Source organism: Schistocerca gregaria, chromosome 10, assembly GCF_023897955.1.
Source record: "Schistocerca gregaria isolate iqSchGreg1 chromosome 10, iqSchGreg1.2, whole genome shotgun sequence".
Taxonomy (NCBI): Eukaryota; Metazoa; Arthropoda; class Insecta; order Orthoptera; family Acrididae; genus Schistocerca; species Schistocerca gregaria.
Genome location: NC_064929.1, coordinates 124,278,238 through 124,297,584, shown reverse-complemented (window position 1 = coordinate 124,297,584; position 19,347 = coordinate 124,278,238). Strand labels below are relative to the sequence as shown.

Sequence of the window (19,347 nt, the reverse complement as noted above, 5' to 3'; positions counted from 1 at the left end):
CCGAAAAAATGACGTTTTGCCATTCGTGCACCCAGATTCGTCGTTGAGTACACCATCGCAGACGCTCCTGTCTGTGATGCAGCGTCAAGGGTAACCGCAGTCATGGTCCCCGAGCTGATAGCCCACGCTGCTGCAAAAGTCGTCCAACTGTTCGTGCAGATGGTTGTTGTCTTGCAAACGTCCCCATCTGTTGACTCAGGGATCGAGACGTGACTGTAAGATCCGTTACAGCCATGCGGATAACATGCCTGTCATCTCGACTGCTAGTGATATGAGGCTGTTGGGATCCAGCACGGTGTTCCGTATTACCATCCTAAACCCACCGATTCCATATTCTGCAACACGAGCAGCAATGTCGCAATACGATAAACCGCAATCGCGATAGGCTACAATCGCATTTCTCCTCCTCACAAGAGGCATCACAACAACGTTTCACCTGGCAACGCTGGTCAACTGATGTTTGTGTATGAGAAATCAGTTGGAAACTTTCCTCATTTCAGCACGTTGTAGGTGTCGCCACCGGCACCAACCTTTTGTGAATGCTCTGAAATGTAATCATTTGCATATCACAGCATCTTGTTCCTGTCGATTAAATGTCTGGTCTGTAGCACGTCATCTTTGTGGTGTACCAATTTTAATGGCCAGTAGTGTAAATATAAGAACCGACCACAATGCCTACGAGTTGTTTTTTCTTCCGGCAGTAGAATCACAATGGGTTTTAATAGCCAGAAAGAAATTAGGAGTAGAATGCAGCAGACCAAAATAGAATTTAATGTGAGAGGTAACTTCCTCACGAGCATGAACATGAGTCTGGAATTAACGAAACGTATCATGAAAAGAATTGGTCGGAGAGTGGTTCTACGTGAGTGTGGACAACAGCAGAACACCAGGAAATCCATTATTCATTGCGGAGCACCTACATGTACGTAGAAGTTTCAAAATTTGGCGTGCAACATCTCATGATTAACAGTTTTTGAAATTCCACTTAACGTGTACATCTTACATAAGACTCTGTATTTTACATGTACTGCTTGCTAGTGTGAGCAATTTTTACCATTTTGATCATGAACAAATGGCGTCACAGGACACAAATTTTGGACCAAGATGTCTTCTAGGATTTCTTACATATCAGTCTGAATGGTGGCGTACCTTAAACACAGATGAATTCGTCAGTCAATTGAAAAAAAGAAACTGATGAGAAAGTTTAGACACCCGCCATTACCGACTGAGTGCACCACAATGCTACTTCCGCCAACACACATGTCGCGTAAGGATTGCGAAAACGACAAAACAGAAGTAATTACTCGTACTGAAGCAAGTAACCAGTCGCTTTTCCCCCACTTTCGATACAATTCCCCACAGTCGTTAAATGAACAAAGTAAGAGCATACGGACTATCAGACCAATTGTGTGATTGGATTGAGGAGTTCCTAGATAATAGAACGCAGCATGTCATTCTCAATGGAGAGAAGTCTTCCGAAGTTAGAGTGATTTCAGGAGTGCCGCAGGGGAGTGTCATAAGACCGTTGCTATTCACAATATACGTAAATGACCTGGTGGATGACATCGGAAGTTCACTGAGGCTTTTTGCAGATGATGCTGTGGTGTATCGAGAGGTTGTAACAATGGAAAATTGTACTGAAATGCAGGAGGATCTGCAGCGAATTGACGCAGGGTGCAAGGAATTGCAATTGAATCTCAATATAGACAAGTGTAATGTGCTGCGAATACATAGAAAGATAGATCCCTTATCATTTAGCTACAAAATAGCAGGTCAGCAACTGGAAGCAGTTAATTCCACAAATTATCTGGGAGTACGCATTAGGAGTGATTTAAAATGGAATGATCATATAAAGCTGATGGTCGGTAAAGCAGATGCCAGACTGAGATTCTTTGGAAGAATCCTAAGAAAATGCAATCCGAAAAGAAAGGAAGTAGGTTGCAGTACGCTTGTTCGCCCACAGCTTGAATACTGCTCAGCAGTGTTGGATCCGTACCACATAGGGTTGATAGAGGAGATAGAGAAGATCCAACGGAGATGATAGATAAACTCCAGTGGAAGACTCTGCAGGAGAGTCGCTCAGTAGCTCGGTACGGGCTTTTGTTAAAGTTTCGAGAACATACTTTAACAGAATAGTCAAGCAGTATATTGCTCCCTCCTACGTATATCTCGCGAAGAGACCACGAGGATAAAATCAGAGAGATTAGAGCCCACACAGAAGCATAGCGACAATCCTTCTTTCCACGAACAATACGAGACTGGAACAGAAGGGAGAACCGATAGAGGCACTCAAGGTACCCTCCGCCATATACCGTCAGGTGGCTTTTGGAGTATGGATGTAGATGTAGACTTCATTTGCTAGTAGAAGAAGAAAGGAAATGACGAGCAGTGGTACACGACAGCATCCGCCATTTGATTTATGGATACCCCGCGCAGTATGTATGCAGTTGCACCGGGTTTTTATAATTAAGCTTTCCCTTTATAAGACGTTATATCACGGAAATTAATTACTGTACGAGTACCAGACATAGTAGCATTAATGTCGAGGACATGGGGAACAGAAATAGCGTAGATTAATTTCAATTGAAACAGTTTTAATGTGCTGCTACGGTACGTCATACTATTACATACCTGTACCATTACTGCTAAAGCCGGCCGCAGTGGCCGAGCGGTTCTAGGCGCTTCAGTCTGGAACCGCGCGGCCGCGACGGTCACAGGTTCGAATCCTTCCTCGGGCATGGATGTATGTGATGTCCTGAGGTTAGTCAGGTTTAACTAGTTCTGAGTTCTCGGGGACTGATGACCTCAGAAGTTAAGTCCCATGGTGCTCAGAACCATTTGAACTACTACAAAAGGGACTCAATATGGCGCCCATCCGTGTCGAGAGGATTTTGAAAGCGCAGGATTGCTTTCTGCACATCAGAACGAAGCATGTCCGTAGATATGCTGGTTATCTCAATATGATGCGCTTCAGATCAGCACATTTGTTTCTGTTCCCCTGGTAAATCCTGTCCTTCAGGTAGCCCAACCAGAAATCACAGGGAGTGAGACCCGATGATCCTGCCGGCCAAGCATTTGGAAACGATCGGCTGATAAATCGATGGTTTCCAAACGTGTTTCGGAGAAGCAGGCGAACTTAACGAGCGATGTGCGGTGGGGCCCCATCTTGGATGAAAACTGTTGTCTACAATGTGTCTCTCTCCTGTACGGTTCGCAGCTCGTTGTCTCAAGGGCTTGTTATCGATTTCCGAGCACGGGGTCCCGTTTCCGACTCCCGGCTGCGTCAGGGATTTTGACCTGCCTCGAGATGACTGCGTGCTTGTATTGTCCTCATCATTTCATTATCATCCATGAAAGTGGTGAGACTGGACTGACCAAAGGTTGGGAATTTGTACGGGCGCTGATAACCGCCCAGTTGAGCGCCCCAAAATCCAAACATCATCATCATCATCATCTCCTGTAGGGCGGGTATGACATGCTGGCGAGGCATATCGCAGTAACGCTGGCCAGTCACACTGCACGTCTTTGGTCCTTGAGCGCCGACCTGTTCCAAAAAGAATGGGCCAACGATGAACGCAGCCATGAAGCCACATCATATGGTGACACGTTCACCATACAGAGGAACTTCATGCACAGTGACTGGAGCTGAAGATCCCCACACTCGGCAACTCTGTGTTTTCACCTCATCCGTCAGGGAAGAATGTCTGTCCATAGGATGGTCCAGTACCAGCCCTCGTCAACTCGAATCCTTGCGAGAAAGTGGGGAGCGGAAGTCAACACGTCGTGTGGTTCAAGCTGCTGTATGATATGGATCTTGTATGGATGCCATATCAGAATGGTTCGAAGCACCACACTGGACCAGGTAATAATGTTCAACTGTCGTGACACGGCACGCTCTCTGCCTGAAGATCGGGAATTGCGCGCGGCGTTGTCTGCTAGAGCCACAGAGATTTCATCAACCACCTTTGGGGCAACCGCTCATCGATCTCTTTCCGGAGCGACGTCCAGTTCTGCAATCCACTCGAATTTCTTGATCGTGATCCGCAGAGCAGGTGGAGAAAGAGGTCCCTTCCGTGACCCTTTCAGCAGGCGATATTCTCGAAGTGCAGCTGCAACATTACTGTTGTTTTCATAGTAGAACTCCGCCAATAATGCCCTGCTCCTTTAGCCCAAGCTCATGCTCACACGTCAACAAGTCCACTGCGACTGGTCAGGTGTGTGAGACTACGAGTGACAATTACTGATCACGGCACCTGGTGGCCAGAGTTTGAACTGGACGGTGACGCTGTGACGCGTGGAAATCATGCACCCCATACTCTGGACATTAATGCTACCACGTTTGGTAGTCGTGCGGTAATTAGTTTCCGTGTTATAACGTACTAAACAGGGAAAGTTTAACTATAACGACCCGGTAGACAGTATACTATAATGACAACCTATTTGAGTTACTTATTGATGATTTTTTGAATTTCGTTATATCTGAATCACCACTGTGGTAGCACATAGAGTAGTCAGGATTTCCTCATTTGTGAAATGATAATTAAATCAAGACCCTAAGCCGTCGATAGGCGTTGATATATATCAACGGGGACAGTTGAAAATGTGTGCCCCGACCGGGTCTCGAACTCTGGATCTGCTATTTACATGGCAGATGCTCTATCCATCTGAGCCACCGAGGGCACAGAGGATAATGCGGCTGCAGTGTTCAAATGGATCTGAGCACTATGGGACTTAACTTCTGAGGTCATCAGTCCCCTAGAACTTAGAAATACTTCAGCCTAACTAACCTAAGGACATCACACACATCCATGCCCGAGGCAGGATTCGAACCTGCGACTGCAGGTTCCAGAGTGTAGCGCCTAGAACCGCTCGGCCACTCCGGCCGGCCACCTTTCTTACAAGTAACACGCGAACAAGTTAATACGTTCTGTGTTGTTTATTTACGTGTACATTTTTTTCTTCGTGCAAGGAAACAAGGTAGAAAATCCGAAGAAATTCTGGTCGTATGTACACAAGCGGCAAGACGCAGTCAATACCTTCGCTGCGCAGCGCCAATGGTACTGTTACCGACGACTGTGCCGCTAAAGCGGAGTTATTGCACTCAGTTTCCCGAAATTCCTTCATCAGGGAAGAGGAATTGAATATTCTAGAATTTGAAGCACGAACAGCTGCTAACATGACTTTCTTAGAAGTGGATACCTTAATGGGTTGCGAAGCAACTCAAATCGTTTGATACGGGCAAGTCTTAAGGTCCAGATTGTATACCGATTCGGTTCCTTTCAGATTACGCTGATACAATAGCTCTCTGCTTAGCAATCATATACAACCGCTCGCTCATCTATAGATGTGTACCTACAGATTGGAAAATTGCACCTGTCCCACCAGTGTTTAAGAAGGGTAGTAGGAGTAATCCATCGAACTACAGACCTATATCATTGACGTCGGTTTGCAGTAGGATTTTGGAGTATATACTGTATTCAAGCATTATGAATCACTTCGAAAGGAATGATCTACTGATACGTAATCAGCATGGTTTCAGAAAACATCGTTCTTGTGCAACGCAGCTAGCTCTTTATTCGCACGAAGTAATGGCCGCTATAGACAGGGGATCTCAAGTTGATTCCGTATTTCTATATTTCCGAAAAGCTTTTGACACCGTTTCTCACAAGCGACTTCTAATCAAGCTGCGGAGCTATGGGGTATCGTCTCAGTTGTGCGACTGGATTCGTGATTTCCTGTCAGGAAGGTCGCAGTTCGTAGTAATAGACAGCAAATCATCGAGTAAAACTGAAGTGATATCAGGTGTTCCCCAGGGAAGCGTCCTGGGACCTCTGCTGTTCCTAATCTATATAAATGACCTGGGTGAGAATCTGAGCAGTTCTCTTAGGTTGTTCGCAGATGATGCTGTAATTTACCGTCTAGTAAGGTCATCCGAAGACCAGTATCAGTTGCAAAGTGATTTGGAAAAGATTGCTGTATGGTGTGTCAGGTGGCAGTTGACGCTAAATAACGAAAAGTGTGAGGTGATCCACACGAGTTCGAAAAGAAATCCGTTGGAATTCGATTACTCGATAAATAGTACAATTCTCAAGGCCTTCAATTCAACTAAGTACCTGGGTGTTAAAATTACGAACAACTTCAGTTGGAAAGACGACTTAGATAATATTGTGGTTAAGGCGAGCCAAAGGTTGCGTTTCATTGGCAGGATTCTTAGAAGATGCAACAAGTCCACTAAAGAGACAGCTTACACTACACTCGTTCGTCCTCTGTTAGAGTATTGCTGCACGGTGTGGGATTCTTACCAGGTGGGATTGACAGAGGACATCGAAAGGGTGCAAAAAAAGGGCAGCTCGTTTTGTATTATCTCGTAGTAGGGGAGAGAGTGTGGCAGATATGATACACGAGTTGGGAGGGAAGTCAGTACAGCAAAGACGTTTTTCGTCGCGGCGATATCTATTTATGAAATTTCAGTCACCAACTTTCTCTTCCGAATGTAAAAATATTTTGTTGAGCCCAACCTACATAGGTAGGAATGATCATCAAAATAAAATAAGAGAAATCAGAGCTCGAACCGAAAGGTTTAGGTGATGGTTTTCCCCGCGTGCTGTTCGGGAGTGGAATGGTGGAGAGATAGTATGAATTTGGTTCGATTAACCCTCTGCCAAACAAATGAGAATTGCAGAGTAATCATGCAGATGTAGATGTAGAATAGCCTGATTACTACAAAGTCATGATGCAGGTTTTGTTTACTTTATTTGCTCATAATGTGGCTCTGTCCTTCTTCCCATTGTGCTGTGAATCAATGAAAGACCCATTCATTTCTCAGCGCTATTCAGAGACGTACAGTACATTACGATGGAGCAGTGCCGGTACAGTTTCTCAGAACTCACAGACATGCACCTCGTGTATGGGGACGTACGTTGCGATGCTCTCGCTGCTGAAAGGTTGTGCAGGGAGTGATGCCGTAACAGGTTATCAACCGTCACGACAGGTGTTTATTTGTCTCGATCGACGAATGCGGGAGACTGGTTCATTGGGAAGAAGAAACGAGGGACCTGGCAGCATGAGGACCGCTCACACACCCGATTTTGAAGAGGAGGTGATGGAACGTGTTGCAGCGGACCCCAGTACTAGTACTCGCCGTATTCACAATGAGATTTTCACTCTGCAGCGGAGTGTGCGCTGATATGAAACTTCCTGGCAGGTTAAAACTGTGTGCCCGACCGAGACTCGAACTCAGAACCTTTGCCTTTTGCGGGAAAGAGCTCTACTATCTGAGCTACCCATGCACAACCACGCCCCGTCCTCAGAGCTTTCCTTCATATCAGCGCACACTCCGCTGCAGAGTGAAAATCTCATTCTGGAAACATCCCCCAGGCTGTGGCTAAGCCATTTCTCCGCAATATCCTTTCTTTCATGAGTGCTAGTTCTGCATGGTTCGCAGGAGAGCTTCTGCAAAGTTTGGAAAGTAGGAGACGAGGTATTGGCACAAGTAAAGCTGTGAGAACGGGGCGTGAGTCGTGCTTGGGCAGCTCAGATGGTAGAGCACTTGCTCGCGAAAGGCTAAGGTCCCGAGTTCTAATTTCGCTCGCCGTATTGCACGTGAATTGGGTGCTGCACATACTGGCGTGTGGCGAGAATTCCACGAACAACAATTACACCCGTGTCACCCACAACCAGTCAGATGGTTCAAATGGCTCTGAGCACTATGGGACTTAACTTCTCAGGTCATCAGTCCCCTAGAACTTAGAACTACTTAAACCTAACTAACCTAAGGACATCACACACATCCATGCCCGAGTCAAGATTCGAACCTGCGACCGTAGCTGTCGCGCGGTTCCAGACTGTAGCGCCTAGAACCGCTCGGCCACTCCGGCCGGCCACAACCAGTCCACACAATGCTTGTGACTGGCTTTGCAGTGATTGCTCCCACAATGGATTGATCGACCATATTTCCTCCAGATCGTGCTGTTTAATGACGAGGCCTCATTTCATCGTGAGGGTATCTCGAAAAGCAGAAACAGCCATGTGTGTGATGAGGAATACCCTCATGCTGTAGTAGAGTCAGGCCATCACCTAAGTTTTGTTGTGAATATCTGGGCCGGCATTGTAGGCGACAATTTCATTGGGCGGTATCTTTTTCCTGGTTGTCTGAACGGCCCCCTGTACTTTAGGTTCGTGCAAAGAGTTCTACCTGAGTTGTTGGAGAACATACCCTTGGCTACTCGTCAGAGGATGTGGGTACAACATGACGGTGCACCGTCTCACTTCAGAGTGGATGTCCGCAACTATCTCAGAGCTCAAAGTGATTTCCACGCTGTTATAAGCAAACATTGCATTTTTTCAACACTTACAGATTTTATTCCAAATCTTCCAGAGCCGCAGGTTTTCAGTCTCTGATTGGAGGAGTTCCCTCAAATGCTCAAACCCCCGAATCTTCTCAGGATAACCCTGATTTTTTTTAGTATACCCAAGAATTTTGGGTGTGATATCTGCATATCGTTCAGGCCCTGTATGTGAACCCATCTATCAAAGTTTTTATTTATAAAATCTCTCATTGTAAGTCCCTGGAACTTCGGCGCCATCTTGTGGCTTAATCGGCTGCACATGTTAAAAAAATGGACTATTCTCCATTTCTAACAACAGTTCTTGAAACTTATCTAGGTAATTTATAGGTCTGAAACTACAGTTAAAAATTCACGTTAGCCCACAGCTGATTATCGCTGCCCATACATTCACGCCAGGGGAGTTTGTCTCCATCGACACCGTAAAAGCTCGGATCATCTTTATTTAGACTTAAAGTTAAGTAGGTTTATATGCTGCCGATTTCAGCTTTCTCTGAATTGTTCATGGACTTGTCCTTGCTGATCCATACTCCAAAAATGTTCAGATGTTCCAATGTGTGTCAACTCCTAAGGGACTAAACTGCTGAAAACAAATACATGCTGTTGTTTAGTTAACTTTCCAGTCATCATTTGTTGGATAACAACAAGTAACATAACCTCAAGCTGCTAGTGTTCAAAAATGGTTCAAATGGCTCTGAGCACTATGGGACTTAACTTCGGAGGTCATCAGTCCCCTAGGACTTAGAACTACTTAAACCTAACTAACCTAAGGATATTACACACATCCATGCCCGAGGCAGGATTCGAACCTGCGACTGTAGCAGCAGCGCGGTTCCAGACTGAAGCGCCTAGAACGGCTCGGCCACACTGACCGGCAAACTGCTAGTATCAACCGCTTTAGGGATACTAAACATTACACAAGTTCTCGAATCACTAGCACTGTGCCTGGCAAGTCAGGGTCCAATTACTAATGAAAACTTAGCCATCGCTTCACCGTATCTAGGAGTATGTGCACTGAGAGATTTAAAGTAGAATGGCCAGATAAAATTAATCGCAAGTGAGGCAGATACCTCACTGAGATTCAGTGGAAGAATCCTGAGGAAATATACACTGTCCAGTCACATTAATCTGACGACCTGTCAGAAACCTCAGTAACCACCATTTGCAGTGCAGATTGCAGGAGCAGAGTGACTGAGGATCTCGAAGATGCCAATAGGGAAATAGAACCATGTTGACTACAGTACCACAGCTAACTGCTTTAGTTTCTCAGCATCCAAGGTGCGAACAGCCTGATCGAGTTGGTCCCACAGATTCTCGGCTGGGTTTAAATCTGGGGAATTTAGTAGCCAATGGAAGTATGGTAAATTCGTATTTGTGCCCTATGAACCACACACATAAACTGTGAACTGTGGGACCCATTGTATTGTCATCCTGGTAGATGCTATCATGCTGACGAAAAAACAGACTGCGTTACAGATTGGCATTGTCACCAAGCATAGATACGTACTTGTGTTGCTTGATTGCACTGGCCAGATAGACGAGATCACCAAGTGAATGCCACGAAAATCCGGCTCAGATCTTTCTGTCAATTGTTCCAAGGCCATACACACCAATGACAATCTGTCCTATGAAGCATAAAATGCGATTCATTTGAAAAGGTCCCTGTCACTACTCAGTGAACGTCCAGCTACGCTATTGGCACGTGAATCCCAGCTATCATCTCCAATGAACAGCAAAAAATGGTTCAAATGGCTCTGAGCACTATGGGACTTAACTTCTGAGGTCATCAGTCCCTTAGAACTTAGAGCTACTTAAACCTAAGGACATCACACAGGATTCGAACCTGCGACTGTAGCGGTCGCGCGATTCCAGACTGTAGCGCCTAGAACCGCTTGGCCACCCCTGCCAGTAATGAACAGCAGCAAGCATGGGTGCATGAGCCAGGCACCTGCTGTGGAGGCCCATACATGGTAAAGTTCACTGAATAGTTATTGAAAAGACACCATTGGTAGCCCCTCCGTTCACCTGGGTGATCAGTTGCTCAACAGTTGCACGTTTGTTCACCTGTAGGCATCTCCAGAACCATCGTTCACCACTATCTATGGCCCATGGTGCAGCACTGTTGCCTCAGTGCACGATTTAAACAGCGCTGTTTCACCATGCACAGTGTACCTTAACCATAGCACCCGTTTACAAACTTGGACATTTCACAAATGCTACCACACTTGGCCCAAAGTCTGCCACTCGTGGTCTAGTCGCTAGCGTTGCTGCCTCTGGATCATAGGGTCCCGGGTTCGATTCCTGGCTGGGTTGGCGATTTTTCTCTGCCTGGTGACTGGGTGCTTGTGTTGGCCTCATCATTTCTTCATCATCATCATCTGTGATCGTGGCTAATCTGGATTGTGTAAAAATTGGACTGTGTAAAAATTTGAAGTTGATACGGGCGCTGATGAGCATGCAGTTGAGTGTCCCACAAACCCAACATCATCACCAGTTGGCCCAAAATCCAATGATCAAACCAATTTGCATGTCAGATAAATCGCGCTGTTTCTGCAGTATTGCAATGACTGCACTTTTCCCCACATCCCGGACACACTTTACATAGCCTACACCTGTCATCTGTGAGTGGTTATTGCAGACTGATGTCGAGCTTAGCTGGTGGTCAGATTAGTGTGACTGGACTGTACAGTAGACCCACAAAGGATGCAGTGTGTGAAAACTTCATTTGACTAATATGTGAATATTAGTCATTGGTATGGGGTCCATACGAGATAGGACTGTTGGAGCAAATAGGGAAGATCTAATGAAGAGTGGCACATTTCGTTACAGGTTCATTCAGTGAGGATGAAACCACTACGGAGATGCTCAAGTAGCAAAAGCTACAAGAGGGGCATTCTGCATCACAATGATGTTTTGAGAGTGTACTTTTCTACACTGCTGGCCATTAAAATTGCTACACGAAGAAGAAATGCAGATGTAAATGGATATTCATTAGACAAATATATTATACTAAAACCGACATGTGATTACATTTTCACGCAATTTGGGTCCACAGATCCTGAGAAATCAGTACCCACAACAACCACCTCTGGCTGTAATAATGGCCTTCATATGTCTGGGCATTAAGTCAAACAGAGCTTGGATGAGGTGTACAGGTACAGCTGCCCACAGATCTTCAACGCTGTACCACAGTTCATCAAGAGTAGTGACTGGCGTCTTGTGACCAGCCAGTTGCTCGTACACCAATGACCAGACGTTTCCAATTGGTGAGAGATCTGGTGAATGTGCTGGCCAGGGCAGCAGTCGAACATTTTCTGTATACAGAAAGGCCCGTCCAGGACCTGCAACATGCGGTCGTGCATTATCCTGCTGAAATGTAGGGTTTCGCAGGGATCGAATGAGGGGTAATAACACGTTGGATATGTAACGTCCACTGTTCAAAGTGCCGTCAATGCGAACAAGAAGTGACCAATGGCACCCCATACCATCAAGCTGGGTGATACGCCAGTATGGCGATAAAGAATACACGCTTCCAATGTGCGTTCACCGCGACGTCGCCAAACACGGATGCAACCATCATGATGCTGTAAACAGAAACTGGATTCATCTTAAAAAATGACGTTTTGCATTCGTGCACCCAGGTTCGTCGTCGAGTACACCATCGCAGACGCTCCTGTCTGTGATGCAGCGTCAAGGGTAACCGCAGCCACTGTCTCCAAGCTGATAGTCCATGCTGCTGCAAACGTCGTTGAACTGTTTGTGCAGATGGTTGTTGTCTTGCAAACGTCTCCATCTGATGACTCAGGGATCGAGACGTGGCTGCACGATCCGTTAAAGGCATGCGGATAACGTGCTTGTCATCTCGACTGCTAGTGATACGAGGCTGTTGGGATCCAACACGGCGTTGCGTATTACCCTCCTGAACCCACCGATTCCATATTCTGCTAACAGTAATTGGATCTGGACCAACGCGAGCAGCAATGTCGCGGTAGGATAAACCGCAATCGCGGTAGGCTATAATCAGACACTTAACCAAGTCGGAAACGTGATGGTACGCATTTTTCCTCCTTACACGAGGCATAACAACAGCGTTTCACCAGGCACCGCCGGTCAACTGCTGTTTGTGTGTGAGAAATCGGTTGGAAATTTCCCTCATGTCAGCACGTTGAAGGTGTCGCCAGCGGCGCCAACCTTGTGTGAATGCTCTGAAAAGCTAAGCATTTGCATATCACAGCATCTTCTTCCTGTTGGTTAAATATCGCGTCTGTAGCACGTCTTCTTCGAGGCGTAGCAATTCTAATAGCCAGTAGTGTAGAAGAAATTTATTGGCAATTTGTGGTAAGGTCTTATTGGACCAAACGCTGAGGTCATCGGTGTCGAAGCTTACACACTACTTAATCTAACTTAAACTAACCTACGCTAAGGACAACACACACACCCATGCCCAAGGGAGTTCTCGAACCTCCGACGGCGGAAGCCGGACCGTGACAAGACACCCTTGACCGCTCGGCTGCCCCGAGTAAAATATTGCTTCCTCGTATCTATATCTCATGAGAAACCATGAAGATTCAATTACAGAGCTTCGAGCCCCCAGGAAGACTTGCCAGTAGTCATTATTCCAAAATGTACAGAACAGAAAAAGGGGGAGGTGATTCTGATACACAGAAACCCTCATATCAAACTGTAAGGTCGCTTGTAGTGTGTAGATGTACACGTAGCAGATCAAGGTCTGACATTTGGCGCTGAGTTGGTTGGTAGGGGTGGTTCATAAATGGTTGATCAGTTTCGCTGTATCAGCTGTGTGCTGACCTTGTTGTGAGGCGCCGAACCATGTGAGGAGGTCGTCATCGGCACCCGCAGTCAACAGCGTGGCGCTGTGGAAGAACACGTGTGCTGCCACGTGAGGGCGCTCCGCCGGGTAGACGCGCGCCAACGCCGGCCGGGATGACGTCACAGGGTAGACGCCACCAGCTGACAGCTGCACGCAGACTGCGCACTGGGAGGTCACCTGCCGAGTAACGAAACAACAACCATTTGTAATGGGCTTGTAGTGGGAAAGAACACGTGGGCTGCCGTTTTGGGGAAGTATGGTTTGAGTGCATTGTAACAGCTGTTCTTCTCATGTCATGGTTGAGGAAAAGGACTTTTCCTCACACTGTGGTACTTATGACGGGCAACGGCCTTGCCACAGTGGATACACCGGTTCATGTGAGATCACTGAAGCTATGCGCTGTAGGGCGTGGTCGGCACTTGGATGGGTGACCATCTAGGCCTCCATGCGCTGTTGCCATTTTTTGGGGTGCACTCAGCCTCATGATGTCAATTGAGGAGCTACTCGACCGAATAGTAGCGGCTTCGGTCCAGAATACCATCATAATGACCGGGAGACGGTATGCTGATCCCATGCCCCTCCTATCTGCATCCTCCACTGTGGATGACATGGCCGTCGGATGGTCGCGGTAGGCCACTCGTGGCCTGAAGATGGAGTAAGTTAGTTAGTTAGTGGTACTTATGACAGGAACCAGACATTCTCATACCTGGATCCACATGCATGTACATATGGGATTGCTCCAGCGGTTCTGTTTGCCTCTACCAGCATATTACACAACTGTGCATTTCATGTCAGAGTTCAGGACGAGGATTTTGGCTGCTGGCATGACACTCGTGTCAAAGAAGCGGAATCAGACTTTGCTATGCATGGAACCAGGCTGTATGCCACAGGGTGTGAAATAGCACCATTAGCTCTGGTGGCCTCTACCAATGTTACTAAAATGTAGGCTTTCACGGCCGGAAATGTATGGCCATTATAATTATCCGAGCTGTTATGCCGTGGTCGGTTGATGAATTTTGTCTCAATTCCCAACGTTTCGTCTCGCTCAGTCAGTAGTGAGCCAGTGGGTGTGTTGGACCTTATATCGACCTACGGACCCCCTTGAAGATGTCTCCAGCAGTCGGAGACGAAACATTGGGAATTGAGACAAAGTTCATCAACCGACCACGGCATAACAGTCTGGATAATTATAATGGACTCTACCAACGTGTGATTCAGCTGTGGGGGACTTTTGGTGCCTCTATGATACTCATTCCTGATATGAGGAATCAGACTAGGTTGACCTTGGATGCACAAAAGAGATAACTAACTGCTCTATCAGTTCAGCTGGCCTCTACCAGTAACTCTAGACTACAGAGTTTTCTATGTAGCTCCTGGAGCTGTTGTTCCCAACCATCCACTGTGGTACTGACCCCAGACATAAGGAACCATCTTTGGTAAGCCATGGAACCACGGTGCAGGTGACACTGGTATGGGACTAGTACGATCAACATGCTTTTACATTGGAGTTGAGAAGAAGAATTTGGCCTGCGACTGTAGTACTTACACCAGACATGAGGAACCACACTTTGTCGGCCCTGGAACCATGCTGGACGTCAGCTGTGGTCCCATTGCTGTCCACCAGCACGGTGCCGCTCCAGGATGAGAGCTGGAACCCGGAGAAAAGGCGCACCTCCAGTCTCAGCACGCCAGATGGTCGGTGGGACTTCCACCTGAAATACCGGACCACACCACACCATGTCACACCGACTAAAGAATTCAAAAGGGGATGTAGGCCACCATGATGATGTTTTCAGACAGCTTGTCAATATATAACCATCATTAACAGTATTTTACATGGGATCCACTAAGGGTAGTGGAAAATAGGTGCGAGAAAAGCAGATCGTGGAGGGAAATAAGGAGTTATAAGAAAGGATAAATAAGTACTCAAATTATTGGAGGAAACTGGAAAGCGGAGGACTTTGTAGTCACATCAGCCTGTAACTAGCATGTTCCATAAGTTGTTCCATAACTGGTTAGGTGGGGTCACTGGGAACCCAATACGGATAATTCAAAATATTCTGTGTTAAGGTTCAATTAAAATAAAAACTATTTTTTACAACCACACATCATATCTAAAGTTATCTAAATCAGATCGAACACAATAAATGTAAATTTTTACTTTATAAAAAAGTATATTTGATGTAAACAAAACTGTAAAAACGAAAATTATAAAATATTAAACATTAAAATTAAGACATAAGTACAAGAAAAATTATAAAACATAGTGTCTGATTTCTATTATTTACTATATAAGGAACATAAAAAATTGGACAAAAGATAATTAAAAGATGTTATACAGATCACAAACTCTATTACAGGCAGTCTCCACAGACAATCTTGGCACAATTCGTTCATATTACTGTACTGCAATGAATACAGTAAGCCTTTGTTTTTTTATCCCTGCTCCTTGGGCACTTCCCACACCTTGTTCTTTTACCAAGTACAGCTGAGGGCTTTGGGATTTGGTAATTTACCAACCTAGCAATCGATTGTCTAAGATCGTGCGGAATGTGCAAATTGATGACCCTCGTTCGAAGTTGTGGTTCAACCAGCTGCCTTTCCAAATTTTTAATATAGTCAAACCTTGATAATTGTCTATTTTCCGGTGATGATGAGTGAATCACATATGAATTTACAGAAGAAATATTCAACATAGAGTAAAAAACAGCAAGGGTCCATCTTCTTCTTCTTCCGTTTGCAGAGTATGCTGTGCACTTGTCATCAAGTGCATCGATTTCTTCTTTTGTAGCATTATAATAATGAAATACACTCCTGGAAATGGAAAAAAGAACACATTGACACCGGTGTGTCAGACCCACCATACTTGCTCCGGACACTGCGAGAGGGCTGTACAAGCAATGATCACATGCACGGCACAGCGGTCACACCAGGAACCGCGGTGTTGGCCGTCGAATGGCGCTAGCTGCGCAGCATTTGTGCACCGCCGCCGTCAGTGTCAGCCAGTTTGCCGTGGCATACGGAGCTCCATCGCAGTCTTTAACACTGGTAGCATGCCGCGACAGCGTGGACGTGAACTGTAAGTGCAGCTGACGGACTTTGAGCGAGGGCGTATAGTGGGCATGCGGGAGGCCGGGTGGACGTACCGCCGAATTGCTCAACACGTGGGGCGTGAGGTCTCCACAGTACATCGATGTTGTCGCCAGTGGTCGGCGGAAGGTGCACCTGCCCGTCGACCTGGGACCGGACCACAGCGACGCACGGATGCACGCCAAGACCGTAGGATCCTACGCAGTGCCGTAGGGGACCGCACCGCCACTTCCTAGCAAATTAGGGACACTGTTGCTCCTGGGGTATCGGCGAGGACCATTCGCAACCGTCTCCAAGAAGCTGGGCTACGGTCCCGCACACCGTTAGGCCGTCTTCCGCTCACGCCCCAACATCGTGCAGCCCGCCTCCAGTGGTGTCGCGACAGGCGTGAATGGAGGGACGAATGGAGACGTGTCGTCTTCAGCGATGAGAGTCGCTTCTGCCTTGGTGCCAATGATGGTCGTATGCGTGTTTGGCGCCGTGCAGGTGAGCGCCACAATCAGGACTGCATACGACCGAGGCACACAGGGCCAACACCCGGCATCATGGTGTGGGGAGCGATCTCTTACACTGGCCGTACACCTCTGGTGATCGTCGAGGGGACACTGAATAGTGCACGGTACATCCAAACCGTCATCGAACCCATCGTTCTACCATTCCTAGACCGGCAAGGGAACTTGCTGTTCCAACAGGACAATGCATGTCCGCATGTATCCCGTGCCACCCAGCGTGCTCTAGAAGGTGTAAGTAAACTACCCTGGCCAGCAAGATCTCCGGATCTGTCCCCCATTGAGCATGTTTGGGACTGGATGAAGCGTCGTCTCAAGCGGTCTGCACGTCCAGCACGAACGCTGGTCCAACTGAGGCGCCAGGTGGAAATGGCATGGCAAGCCGTTCCACAGGACTACATCCAGCATCTCTACGATCGTCTCCATGGGAGAATAGCAGTCTGCATTGCTGCGAAAGGTGGATATACACTGTACTAGTGCCGACATTGTGCATGCTCTGTTGCCTGTGTCTATGTGCCTGTGGTTCTGTCAGTGTGATCATGTGATGTATGTGACCCCAGGAATGTGTCAATAAAGTTTCCCCGTCCTGGGACAATGAATTCAGGGTGTTCTTATTTCAATTTCCAAGAGTACATCGGTGGCAGTAGAATCGTTCGGCAGACAGCTTCAAAGTCGGTTCTCTAAACTTTCTCAACAGTGTTTTTCGAAGAAACGCCAGGGATGCCCGTATGAGTTCCTGAAGCACCTGCATAACACTTACACGTTGTTCGAACCTACCGATAACAAATCTAACAGGTCGCCTCTGAACTGGTTCAGTGTCGCGGTACGGATCCCAAACACCCAGGCAGTACTCAAGAATAGGGCTCACCAGGGTCCTATATGCGGTCTCCTTTACAGCTGAACCACATCTTCATAAAATGCTCCTGGTCAAATTGTTGCTGTCATTACTCTATCAGCCGCACGGCACTGTTAATGGCAGCATATCTTCAGAGGCCGACTGCAGCTTATGTCCCGGGGTCGTAGGATTCTTCGTGTACCACCATCACTGCCATAGTTTGCTGAACAATAAATCGATTTTTTAGCCAAAATTTTTCAGTAATGTGTCAGACGACTGCCAGGAATCAAGGCACCCCTCTAATGGTAGCTCACCCAAAGTGCTGAACTGTAGGCCTTCTGGCCTCTGCCACCCTTACTCCACCACCCAGCTTAGAGAGCCAGTCACTCAGCTAGTATGGTGCTACTTAAAAGTTTATGACTTAATGATGCATAGTATGTGTAAAAATGGAGGGTGATTTGCAACTTTGTTGAGAGCTGGTGCTTACAGCCATCAAGCGCTGCTCACATCAAGGCGTCCAGAGAATAGTTACATCTCGAAATTTGGTAGAAAATCCGAAGAAATTCTGGTCGTATGTAAAGTACACAAGCGGCAAGACGCAGTCAATACCTTCGCTGCGCAGTGCTGATGGTACTGTTATCGACGACTGTGCCGCTAAAGCGGAGTTATTGAACGCAGTTTTCCGAAATTCCTTCACCAGGGAAGACGAATGGAATATTCCAGAATTTGAAACACGAACATCTGCTAGCATGAGTTTCTTAGAAGTGGATACCTTAGGGGTTGCGAAGCAACTCAAATCGCTTGATACGGGCAAGTCTTCAGGTCCAGATTGTATACCGATTAGGTTCCTTTCAGATTACGCTGATACTATACCTCCCTACTTAGCACTCATATACAACCGCTCGCTCACCGATAGATCTGTACCTACAGATTGGAAAATTGCGCAGGTCGCACCAGTGTTCAAGAAGGGGAGTAGAAGTAATCCATTTAACTACAGACCTATATCATTGACGTCGGTTTGCAGTAGGGTTTTGGAGCATATACTGTATTCAAACATTATGAATCACCTCGAAGGGAACGATCTATTGACACGTAATCAGCATGGCTTCAGAAAACATCGCTCTTGTGCAACGCAGCTAGCTCTTTATTCGCACGAAGTAATGGCCGCTATCGACAGGGGATCTCAAGTTGATTCCGTATTTCTAGATTTCCGGAAAGCTTTTGATACCGTTCCTCACAAGCGACTTCTAATCAAGCTGCGGAGCTATGGGGTATCGTTTCAGTTGTGCGACTGGATTCGTGATTTGCTGTCAGGAAGGTCGCAGTTCGTAGTAATAGACGGCAAATCATCGAGTAAAACTGAAGTGATATCAGGTGTTCCCCAGGGAAGCGTCCTGGGACCTCTACTGTTCCTAATCTATATAAATGACCTGGGTGAGAATCTGAGCAGTTCTCTTAGGTTGTTCGCAGATGATGCTGTAATTTACCGTCTAGTAAGGTCATCCGAAGACCAGTATCAGTTGCAAAGCGATTTAGAAAAGATTGCTGTATGGTGTGTCAGGTGGCAGTTGACGCTAAATAACGAAAAGTGTGAGATGATCCACATGAGTTCCAAAAGAAATCCGTTGGAATTCGATTACTCGATAAATAGTACAATTCTCAAGGCTGTCAATTCAACTAAGTACCTGGGTGTTAAAATTACGAACAACTTCAGTTGGAAGGACCACATAGATAATA

The 19,347-nt window shown here is 46.6% G+C and overlaps 1 protein-coding gene across 1 annotated transcript in view; it reads right to left on the bottom strand.

Annotated features, from left to right (window-relative positions):
* Positions 1 to 19,347, bottom strand: part of LOC126293207 (C3 and PZP-like alpha-2-macroglobulin domain-containing protein 8) — a 732,149-nt gene that overhangs the window by 21,161 nt on the left and 691,641 nt on the right. Inside the window, exons 24-25 of the mRNA XM_049986331.1 lie at positions 14,723 to 14,888; positions 13,155 to 13,353 (exon numbers count right to left, since the gene is read on the bottom strand). Of these exons, the coding sequence (XP_049842288.1) occupies positions 13,155 to 13,353; positions 14,723 to 14,888 (365 nt within the window). The remainder of the gene's footprint in view (positions 1 to 13,154; positions 13,354 to 14,722; positions 14,889 to 19,347) is intronic.